Raw genomic sequence first — 12168 nt, 5'->3', positions numbered from 1 at the left:
CCGCAAAAAACATAATTATGTACAATAGTTTTAAATTGAGCACAACCATATTAAAATTTACACACAAATGCTTTGAATTACATACGATTATTATTGACAGTGTTTTTATTCCATACCAAAACAACAAAATTATATTTCTTTGTGACAAAATAAACATTGGAAAAATCATGAAAAAGAATCAAGTGAATCTTCCGGAATTCAATTCCCTCATCATTGATCTGCAATACAACATGCATGTTCCTATTGTAAAGTGTTTTATTGGATTCCGCCATATTCCTGGGCTGAATTGGATATCGCCACGTTCCTGAATATTCCGCCATATTCCTGGGCTGAAAATTAAAGCAGGCAACAAATGTCATCATTGTAGTCTGTAACATCGAGATTTGACCCTCTGTCCACCTCAACATTTATGTAGCAGGAATACCAAATTTGAACTCAGCACTAGGAACATGACTATGGAGTTTTATGTGCTGGCAAAATGTTAACACTGAAGCAAATTGACAATGACAGAACTGACAGAAAGCCATTGTAATAATATTTCACAACAATATTTCACAAACTGTTTTGTCCTGTATTTTTGATCAAATGCTGGCTTTTGAACATAAGGGACTTATTTAAATCTTAGTAAAAAGAGTTACCAGACCCAAAGAAACTCACATGCTCACATGAGCCTGCATCCTGTTGTCAAAATAGCTCAGTTGGGAGAATGCTAGACTGATGATCTGAAGGTCCATGTTTCAAGCCTTGATTTCTGCAATTGGTTTGTTTGGAGTCGGGTGGCATAAGTTCTTATTCTCAAGCTTTATTGGCTATGGAGCACCAAGCTCTTCTTCACAAAGCCCATGTTGCTTTTTATCTTGCTGTTCTCGACAGGCCCGTTTACCTGAGCGATACATTTATAGACCCCATGCATTCATAGTGTTTTGGAAGCTTTTCTTCCTGATTAGGTGGCCGAGAGGTTGAGGTGATGGCCCACTAATACGTTTTGATTTGCGCATGTGCTTTCCAATCCAACCCTCGTCGCGGACCTCCTCTTAACCTTTAATTAATAAACCTTTAATAAACCTTTAATAAAAAATCATTACGCACGTTAACAATAAATAACATAACGTATGTTGCATGATTTTCAATACAAATATAATGAATAACAAACAAAACAAAAAAAGTTTATTACAATTTATTAAAAAGATATGGAATGTCTTAGATACACATATTGGCATGCATGTTGTCCAAAATAAAAAAATGAAAGTTTTAATGTAAACATAAATAGTGGACCTAAAAAAAAGACACACTGTTAAAATACAATACTGCTTTATTCCTCTCAACAAATGAAGTTAATGAACTCAGATAGGTGATCTAAGGAACAACCGGAATCCTGGATTGAATGACTGAAATGACTTTAATTTATCATATAGGAACGTTTATCACTTATTAATTTATCACTAACGAATGTTTCTCTGACCCAAATTGAGCTGTAGAGACTATAATTTGCCCGTTCCAAGATGAGTCTGAACAGGGCCAGTGGCGCAATGGATAACGCATCTGACTACGGATCAGAAGATTTTAGGTTTGACTCCTTGCAGGCTCTGTCTGTTTTCACATCACCTCCAACCTTCCTGCTCAGTAACAAAGTTTACAGTCAGAAATCCCTGGTCCCAAAACAAGAGATCCCTGCTCCCAAAACAAGTGCATCAACTACAACAATCTACCTGCTGTGGTACAGACAATATTCAAAATCTAAAACTGAGTTCCTTTTTCATATTCTTCAAAGTGGAACCTCACTTTCTGACCCTCCACCAAGAATGTCTTTTAAAGTTGACAATAAACAAGTGGATCTGATCATCTTCTCTGCTGCTGTATCAGACTCTGCTCTATACTACTGTGCTTTGAGGCCCATTGTGACAGGAAATCCAGCTGAACTGTACACAAACTCACACACAGATTAGTTATACTGAACCCAGTTCTGCTGATTTTTAGATGTGCTTTTTATGACAGACTGTTTTCCTCTCTCAAAATGTAAAAGAAGTTTATATTCCTCGCAAATTTTGTGTTATTAAGAGTCAGATCATTCCTTGATCCAGTCTTTTACAGTTCATCATTTGCCAGTTTTGACAATTGTCATCTAGGACAATTGCTAATATAATTAACAGTAGGTAGGATAATAGCACATGTGAATCGCTTTACATGAGATTGTAATTTTCCACCACTAGAGGTCGCTGCACAAGATAAGGACTGATGTCAAAATTGACATGACTACACCTCAGTATTTGGAGCTAGATGTGTTGAGATACAGTTTAGACAGTTTCACAGAGATACTGACATTTATATCTGCAAGAGACACACAGAAGAATCGTGTTATTCTTCTTTGTATTGATAGTTGTCAAAAATATTGGTAAGTCATTTATATTATACATAACCTTTAGGTGGATGATGGAGATTTGTACTGTTACCTAAACATGTCCTTAAGCAATGAAGGTAGAAATGTTTATGTTGTTCCAATATCTTGACAGCAGAATTACACCAGACCAAACCATCATATCTTCAGGTGAAGGCAGCAACATCACACTGACCTGCACATATGATCAATCAGCTCTCTATCTCTACTGGTATCGGAAAAAAAAACCCTCAATCAGTACCAAAGGTTCTGCTGATTTATAAATCCACCGATGGTGTTACTAAAGCTGAACAACTTTACCCATGACTATCCATCAAACTTCGTAAAAATGAGAAGAAAGTAGATCTGGAGGTCTGTGTAACACAAGGTCACAAAGTTCAATAACAAAATGTATGTAAATAATTTAAGATACTAATTTTTAACACTAGTTATCTGGAAACTTCACTCTTTATTAATTACAGCTTATAGAATAGCACTTAATCCAGCACACTGATATTAGCCCTGCAGTCATCTCTGCAGGGCATCAGAGGGAACACTCACCAGAATATTGAAGCACTTTCAGGTCTTCTCCTGCCACTGCGGGTATTTAAACAGGCAGTTCTTTAGACACCAAGCAAAGTATTGTTTGTGCTAGTTATTCTTCCAAACCTTTTTTCCCAGCTATTGCCACTCTATGTGTCACTCACTTTGTGTATTAATCTTTGCTGTGTTTATTGGATTTTCCTGTTTCTGGATATCATTATTGTACATTTGCTGCACTGATCCTGTTCAGGACTTTTGGATTTATTGAAAGCTTTTTTGGATTGTGATTTTATGCCACTTTTGGATTTGTTTGCTGTGGCTTTTCTTCATTAAAACCTCCACATATGAAATCGAGACAAAGTTTGTTGGATTCTATCTTTATCTCTACTGGTCAGGGTCATGGTTGATACGGAATCTGTCCCACACATGAGGTGTGAAAACCCTGAATGTGAGGTTAGTCCTTTGAAGAGCTCAATACACAAACTCAAATCGCAAATTTCCTCCTGTCATGTTTTTTTGGAGGTGATGAAGAACTGCACACAAACTGACAGTAACCTGAACTCACCATCAAACTGAGGACCCTGAAGCTGTGATGCAGTAACACTACCTGCTGTGTCACTGTGCTATCACATTACTCAAATCCTTTTGTTTTCTTGTAGTGTAGTGATATGTCATTTTTACAATAAAAAAAGATTTCTCCCCCCCATGGTACAATTTCATATTCACTGATAACAAGTGCACTAATGACGAGGCTGGGCTCAATCCTCATAGCAGAACTCCACAATACCAGTAGACTCATGAGTCCCTCTGTTCTGACTGGAGTAATTACACTGCAGATGACGAGTAGTTTATTTGTCAAAGTCTAGAAACTTCACATATATATAATAATCAAACTAATCAGGGAGAGTCCAATGTTCAACAAGTAAAACAGAATGCGATCATCTCCAAAACTAAGTATTACCTTATTATCAGTAAAACAATTCCTTTTCATTTTGTCCAAGTAAATAGAACTGTCTTATTCATTAGTGTAGTATTGTCTTCTGATCTCTTACAGTGTTCAGTGTGAGTAAGTATGAGGAAAAGAATAGATTCATAAAAGTATGTTGGTTTAAAATATTATTTTGTGATTCATGATCAAGCAGTGAGGTAAATTTATCTAAAGGGAATTGTGTGAGTTTAATCCCCTGATAGAACAGGAAGTATGTCATATATTTCTAGTATTTCTCAATGGACAATTCAGATCTGTTGTTGAGTTTTACATTTGATTTCAATGTCTAATATAAAAGGTTGTGTGGTGCTCTAGTACATGACCCACTGTAAGATAAGTCACTGCGCCATCTTGTGTTCATTAAAGAGAAAAACCTTAAAACACAAATAAATAAAACCCTGCAAACAGGCCATGCAGACAAACCTGTATGCTCTGGATTAATAATTTTATATTATACATTGAAAACAAATGTAAAACTCAACAACAAATCTGAATTGTCCATTGAGAAATACTTTATATTATATTTACATTGAGAAATACTACTAGAAATATTACATACTTATTCTTCTATCATACATACTGCTGATATAATATCCTAACCCCTGCCCTGGTTACTGTTAGTGCCTAAGCTCATTTCAGAGATACCATTCTGATTAAACAACACAACTGTCCACTTCATACTAAACTGTCATAAGAATAAAAACTCATCTAATGTAATTTCTCTGACAAAAAAGTACCTGTTGTGTCAGAAACATTGAAAACTGGAAATTTCTCTGGAAATCTGAATGTAAAGCCAGGATGTTTCAGTAAGAATCAACAATCTGACAACAACATTGGTGACACTGTCATGTGATGCTGTGGGGTGGAGCTCTTTAAAGCTTTATGGTGATAACATATTAGATTAGAGAAAGATCTGGATTTTCACTGAGCTTAGACCAGTCATCATGTTCACTGTTATATTCATGTATCTGTGGCTTTCACTAGGTGAGTTAACATTTATTTTTTGTTACTGCAGAAATAGTAACTAGATTATATTAAATATTAGTCTGTGAGTGTGCAACTGACAAGTATTTTTTGTTGATTGTTTAAAGATTAAAAATATTATGTTCTCTTCTCTATGACAGGTGACTCCATGGCAGATTCAATAGAGACACTTTTCACTCAGAAAGTTGTAGATGAAGGTGATGATGTTACTCTGTCCTGCAGCTATAAAGACTTTAGTGGTACTGTACAAAATCTGCACTGGTACAGACAATACCCAAAATCTAAACCTAAGTTCCTTCTTTATATTTATGAAAATGGAGATCTAAGTCCCAACACTCCCCCAAGAATGTCTACTAAAATTCATGAAGATAAACAAGTGGATCTGATCATCTCCTCTGCTGCTGTATCAGACTCTGCTCTATACTACTGTGCTCTGGCACCCACAGTGACAGGAAATCCAGCTGCACTGTACAAAAACTGACACACAGTTCTCTTTCGGAACTCGAGCTGCGTCGAAACGCTATGGGAACGCCCTCTGCGTGACCGCGCTCTGAACCACGTGTGTAATCTGACCAATAGGCTTTGGAACGTGACGTCATCGGCGGGTGACGTCGCATAAACAGGAATCTACAAATGGCTGCGTGATGGACAAGACGCTAGCTTCTGCTCGTTCAGGTAAGCGCTGTTTTCTGATACTGTGTTTTTCTGATCGAGTGATGGCTAGCAGACAGAACTTTCCGAAAGTGTGGAGCTCCTCGAGGTCGTGACACGAGCCATAGCCAAACTGGATTTAGATTGGCTGGTGGAGCAGCAGAAGCAGCGCACACCCAGTAAGCTGGATGAGCGTTTCCTGTGCCCTGTGTCACTTCCTCGGCGCCGGAGCCTGCCATTTTTTCCCGATCTGCACGCCGAGGTGTCCAGATCCTGGAAAACCCCGTACTCTACACGCACTTCTCCTAGTCACTCCTCGCTTTACGCGAATGTGGTTGGGGCTAAGGCGTGCGGCTACGGGGCAATGCCACGTGTGGAAGAGACGCTGGCTAGCTATCTCTTCCCTAACATAGCATCGTCGCTAAAGGCTCCGGTTTTCCCTACTAAGCCGCTACGTGCTACGTCAGCCTTAGTAGGGAAGGCTTACGCGGCAGCAGGTCAGGCCGCGGGCTGCCTCCACACCATGGGTGTGTTGCAGGCATACCAGGCTGACCTGCTGCGTGATTTGGATGAGGGACTTAGCTCCGGGACCACTGATATTGAGGAGTTGCGTCGCACTGCCGACTTGGCTCTTCGGGCCACGAAGCACACGGCGCGGGCCGTTGGGCGGTCCATGGCGGCCCTGGTGGCCACAGAAAGGCATCTGTGGCTCACCTTGTCTGACCTACCGGACAAGGATCGAGCTGTGCTACTGGACGTACCGATGGCTCCTCATGGACTGTTTGGCGACGCTGTGACGTCGGTCGTACACAAGTTCCAGGAGTCTAAGAAGCAGTCGGCTGTCAGCAGTACCTCCCTCGGCGATCTCATGGGGCTGTTTGGCGGCAGCCCCAGCCTGGTCCTTCCGGGCACCGCGAAGCCCAGAGACAGAGCGTGGCCACCCGATCTCCGCGGGCAGGGCCTAAGGGCTCAAGGTGACGCTCTAGGTCCAGGAAGGAGCAGGGTGACCTGAGGGTCACCCTCGCCTCCGACAAATGGGCAGTGGTGCGTAGATCCTGACGATCTACGGTTGGGGGGATGGGGCACGCCTCACGAGACGGTGCCCATCCCTCCCCTGCACCACACCACAGGATGTGCTTCAGAGCACGGCCCCCCTCCAGCGGGCACCTCCCCCCTCCAGCGGGCACCTCCCTCCACTTCCGCCCAAAGTCTCTGTACGGATGGGGGAGGCCCACCGCCTCTCAGGAGGTCTCAACGGCCGCAGTACGTGGCTCCGGCCGTTCGGGTCATGGAGGCCGGTCTGTCTGCCCTGCCACAAGATGTGCTTCAGTGCGAGGCTTCCCTCCAGCGGTTCGCTCCCCACCTTTCCACCCGAAGGTTCGTTGTGGAGGGGGAGGGTCCGCCGCCTCTCGCAAGGCACCATCAGCTGCAGAGCTTGGCCCCAGCTGCTCTGAGTGGGTCAGAGGCCAGCCCTGAGGGGCTGGTTCCCCTGAGGAACTTTCTGACAGCTTGGGAGGAGCTGCCAGGAGTCTCCCAGTGGGTCCTGCGGACCATAGAGGACGGCTACACGATTCAGTTCGCTTCCTCTCCTCCCCGTTTCAATGGGATGTGTCCCACCCTGATGGGACCCGAGCAGGCTCTGGTCCTGGAACAAGAAGTGCACACACTCCCGAGGAAAGGAGCCATCGAGGTGGTCCCCCCCTTGGTTCAAGAGTCAGGCTTTTACAGCCCGTACTTCGTCGTTCCGAAGAAGGATGGCGGGTTGCGTCCCACTCTAGATCTACGCTCCTTGAACCGCTCTCTCAGGAGGCTCAGCTTCAGGATGCTCACCCTCAGGGAGGTCGTGGCTCAGATCAGGTCAGGGAACTGGTTCGTCACAATAGATCTGGAAGACGCGTACTTTCACATTTCCATCCTTCCTGCACACAGGAGGTTCCTGAGGTTTGCTTTGGGGGGCGAAGCTTACCAATATCGGGTCCTTCCGTTCGGCCTAGCACTCTCGCCCCGCACCTTCACGAAATGCGTCGACGCAGCACTGACCCCGCTGCGGCTCCAGGGCATCCGCATTTTAAACTACCTCGACGACTGGTTGATTCTGGCTCAGTCGGAGTGCCAGGCATTGCGTCATCGAGATGTCGTCCTCGCCTGCACGAAGGTGCTTGGGTTTCGGCTAAACGCCAGCAAAAGCGTGCTCTCTCCAGCACAGAGAACCACCTTTTTGGGCGTGATCTGGGACTCGGCCCGGATGCAGGCACGGTGTCACCTGCTCGGGTCAAAGTCATCCTCACCTCAGTCAGGAGAGTGCGGGAAGGCCAGCCACTCACTGTGAAGCGGTTCCAGAGACTGCTAGGGCTCATGGCTGCGGCGTCCAGCGTAATCCCGCTCGGCCTCCTGCACATGAGGCCCCTCCAGTGGTGGCTCCGGGGCAGGGGGTTTTCTCTTAGGGGAAACCCATATCGTTCCATCAAGGTCTCGCGGCGTGCCCTTCGAGCCTTGGATGTTTGGAAAGACCGAATGTTTCTGTCCCAAGGCCCCGTGTTGGGGGCTCCATGTCGCCGCGTGATGCTAACGACGGACGCCTCCCTCACGGGGTGGGGTGCGGTCATGAGTGGCCACTCTGCCCAAGGTCTGTGGAGCGGTCGACGTCTCTGGTGGCACATAAATTGCCTGGAGATGATGGCAGTGTTTTTGGGGTTAAAACACTTCCTCCCGGGCCTGAGAGATCGCCGTGTATTGGTCCGCACGGACAATACTGCGGTGGTCTCCTACATCAACCACCAAGGGGGCGTCCGATCTCGCCCTTTGTACAAGTTAGCACAAGCGGTTCTCTTGTGGTCTCGGGACAGACTCCTCTCTTTGAGGGCCATTTATATCCCGGGACGGTTGAATGTCAGAGCAGATGCCCTGTCGAGGCAGGGGCCGAGGCCTGGGGAATGGCGTCTCCACCCCGAGGTGGTGGAGTTCACATGGCGGAGGTTCTACAGAGCCCAGGTGGATCTGTTTGCGACCTGGGAAACCTCGCACTGTCCCCTCTGGTTCTCTCTCTCTCACCCAGCCCCGTTAGGTCTGGATGCCATGGTGCAGTCGTGGCCGAGGCTATGCCTGTACGCCTTTCCTCCGATTGCGCTGCTCCCTGGAGTTCTGGAGAGAGTTCGCCGGGATGGAGTCTCCTCCTTGTAGCACCTCGATGGCCGGGCAAGCCATGGTTTGCGGATCTGGTGTACCTACTCGAGGGCCCTCCGTGGGAAATTCCTCCCAGGACGGATCTCCTCTCACAGGCGGGCGGAACCCTGGTGCACCCCCGCCCAGAGCTGTGGAGGCTGTGGCTGTGGCCCCTGAGGGGGCACAGTTCATAGCGGCTGGTCTCTCTACCGAGGTAGGAGAGACCCTTCTCCGCTCCAGAGCTTCCTCCATTACAGCCCCCGAACAGGAGCAACAGAACCGACTGTGTCCAGTGCAAGCACTGGTCACTTACCTCCGCAGGACGAGTCCATGGAGAGAATCGGTGCAGCTGCTCGTCTGCTACGGCCCTAACAGGAAGGGTTTCCTGGCCGCTGTGCAGACGTTGAGCAGATGGGTAGTGGATGCGATTGTCGGCTCACAAGCCCTCTGGCTTCCCCGCACCGTTCGGGGTCCGAGCTCACTCCACCCGGAGTGTGGTGGCCTCTACGGCCTGGTCCGCTGGAGTGGCACTCCAAGACATCTGTGACGCTGCGGGTTGGTCCACCCCGCTGACCTTTGTCGGGTTCTATGTCCTTGACCTCAGAGCCACCCCGGGCTCCTCTGTCCTACGTGCAGGTGCCGAGGCCCTCACTCTCTAAGCAGGGTCTGGTCAGTGTGGCGTGATTGGACACTCGTTCCCATAGCGTTTCGACGCAGCTCGAGTTCCGAAAGGGAACGTCTCTAGGTTACGATCGTAACCCTAGTTCCCTGAGGAACGAGACGCTGCGTCTCCGTGCCACACTCCCTGCATCCGTGCGGCGCTTACCTTCTCTCACAGGAGCTAGCGTCTTGTCCATCTCGCAGCCATTTGTAGCTTCCTGTTTACGCGACGTCACCCGCCGATGACGTCACGTTCCAAAGCCTATTGGTCAGATTACACACGTGGTTCAGAGCGCGGTCACGCAGAGGGTGTTCCCATAGCGTTTCGTCGCAGCGTCTCGTTCCTCAGGGAACTAGGGTTTACGGTCGTAACCTAGAGACGTTTTCTTTAAAGCAGATCTGCCAGTGCTTTATAAAAAGTTGCATGCCCTTTTTGGGGAAGTCTCTATCTTTCTTTTTCATGATTTTAAAGGTTTATATTATTGACACATTTTATTATTAAGAGACAGCTTATTCATTAATTTATTCATTCGTCTGTATTTATCTGGAAACACTGGGAGGATATTTAGAAAACAGCATCAGTCTGCTGGATCTCAAAAGAATAAACAGTTGATTCACTCCTATCTTATCCATACTGCATTGTCTTCCAGTCAAATTTCACATTGATTACAAAATACTAGTACTGACCAATAAAACACTGAATGGTCTCATGCCACTAAGGAAACTTTTTAAGTATTAAAGTCTACAGCAGGGGGTGGAGCTTTCTCTTACAAAGCCCTGCAGTTATGGAACAGACTTCACATTAGTGTTTTCACTGAATATTAAAACTTTTGCAGGAAAATAAGCTGGACCATCTTTCTTTTTCTGACTTTATCCCACTTTACATTGATCTATCCATCTTATCATTCTTAAAGTTGTATATTGCTGTTCTTCAGTATTCATACAATCAATTTTCCCAATTTCCACAGTTCTGTCCTTGTAATTATATATGGGAATGCCATTGTTGTCATGGACTGCTTGGACAGTTCCCTATCAGACCACCAGAGGGGGCATTTACTTTGTCACTGTTATTTTTGTGCCATGTGATTTTGTTTTGCCACGTCCTGTTTCCCCACGTTTCTTTGATTGCCTATTTATGCCTGTTGTTTTGCATTAGTATTTGCTGAGTCCTTGTTATTATTATCTTTTTTGTGTTTGTGCCTAAGGATACAGTAAATGTAATATCGAACTTAAAATATAGAAAGATATGATCTTAAATTATCTTAAATTATCTTAGATTTGGGACAAGATCTTGGAAAATCGAAGGAAAAATGTTTTTTTTTTGTTATTTGAGCTCACGATCTTGCAGTATTGAGAGGAAAATATAATTCCTGAAGAATTTCATGACTGAAATATTTATAGAAAATATTTTTTGAATATTTAGACGGAAATAAGTCATATGTTATATGTTAGACGCGGTAAGCTCGGAGGTATCAGTGCAACTCAGGCTGGCTCTTCAGCTGTACTGTGTCTTTCAGCCCCACCGTTTTCTGCAGGGATCTGGTCAAAATCAATGGTCTACCGCTGGATGGAATCTCCATGAAGGCGTTTATCGATGGCTGCATCCTGTTTTCCCTGGATCTTTTGCTGGGCCTACTCTGGCTTTCCCTCAGAGTTAATTTGCAAAATCTTCGACCGCTACTCTGTGCAAGACAGACAGATACAGCCCCACTACAACTGAAAATGGCACTCATAAACGCTCGGTCACTGCTAAACAAAACTTTTATTTTAAATGACTTTTTCACATCACAAACATTGGATGTATTATACATCATGGAGACTGGGATGAAACCGGGTGAGTTATCATCATTTTCTGAATTGGTAACTGATGGCTATACTTTTCTAAACTCCCCGCATCTATTTGGCCATTGTGGGGGTTTGCTAACTTGCTAACACCTTGTACTGTCAATCTCTACCTATTGGCGTATACAACAACTTCAATGTGCAACTCTTTCAACTATTCTCCATAAACCCAATCTTTATAGCATTAATATATCACCCTCCTCAACAAAACAATTCTTTTTTAAGTGAAATTGCTGAACTGTTGGGGTACTTGGCCTCCAGGCAGGGGAAAATACTGCTGCTGGGCGACTTCAACATTCATGTTTGCTGCCCCTCTAAACCCTATTCTGCAGAATTTTTAACTCTGATGTAGTCTTTGGAATTTACTCAATGGGTTTCCAGCTCTACACATAATCTTGGCCATACTCTTGACTTGGTTTTACCTCATGGCTTATCTGAGCACAAGCCCATAGTTTTTACCCTTCCCCTTACAAGTAATATTAGTAGAAACTCAACATCAGTACGTTTAACTCACTGTTTTACTCAACGATCCAGTCAGGATTTCTCCGAAACCTTAATGTACAGAACTCTCTGGGGACTGATAGCATCCTGGACACATTAGATACTGATTCACACCTCACTCTATTTAACTCTACCTGTGCTGAAATTCTGAACTCTATTGCTCCATTGAGGCATAAAAATCATAAACCAGCCCCATTGCCCTGCCACGACACAATGCCATAATAACACTACACGCTCTCTTCGGCAGGTTTGCAGACATGCTGAGCGTAAATGAAAAAAGACAAACTACAGATCACCTTTGAGATTTTAAGAGACTCTTATCATACTTTTCAGAAAATGGCAAAGGCTGCAAAATGTAAATATTTCTCAGAACGCAAAAAATCGTCATAAACCTCAATCTCTGTTTTCTATTGTTAATTCTGTTTTAAACGCTCCTGTACATACTATTTTAGAGCCTTCTCTA

At 44.9% G+C, this 12168-nt stretch overlaps 1 gene segment (V, D, J or C); it reads left to right on the top strand.

Moving 5' to 3' along the window:
• Positions 1–4833: 4833 nt before the first annotated feature.
• LOC113633889 lies at positions 4834–5375 on the top strand. The segment is given in 2 exon segments: positions 4834–4889; positions 5030–5375. Coding segments are annotated over 2 exon segments (381 nt in total).
• The last annotated feature ends 6793 nt before the right edge of the window (positions 5376–12168 follow it).

This window comes from Tachysurus fulvidraco, chromosome 1, assembly GCF_022655615.1.
Source record: "Tachysurus fulvidraco isolate hzauxx_2018 chromosome 1, HZAU_PFXX_2.0, whole genome shotgun sequence".
Classification (NCBI taxonomy): Eukaryota; Metazoa; Chordata; class Actinopteri; order Siluriformes; family Bagridae; genus Tachysurus; species Tachysurus fulvidraco.
This window is presented reverse-complemented; position numbering and strand designations above follow the sequence as displayed.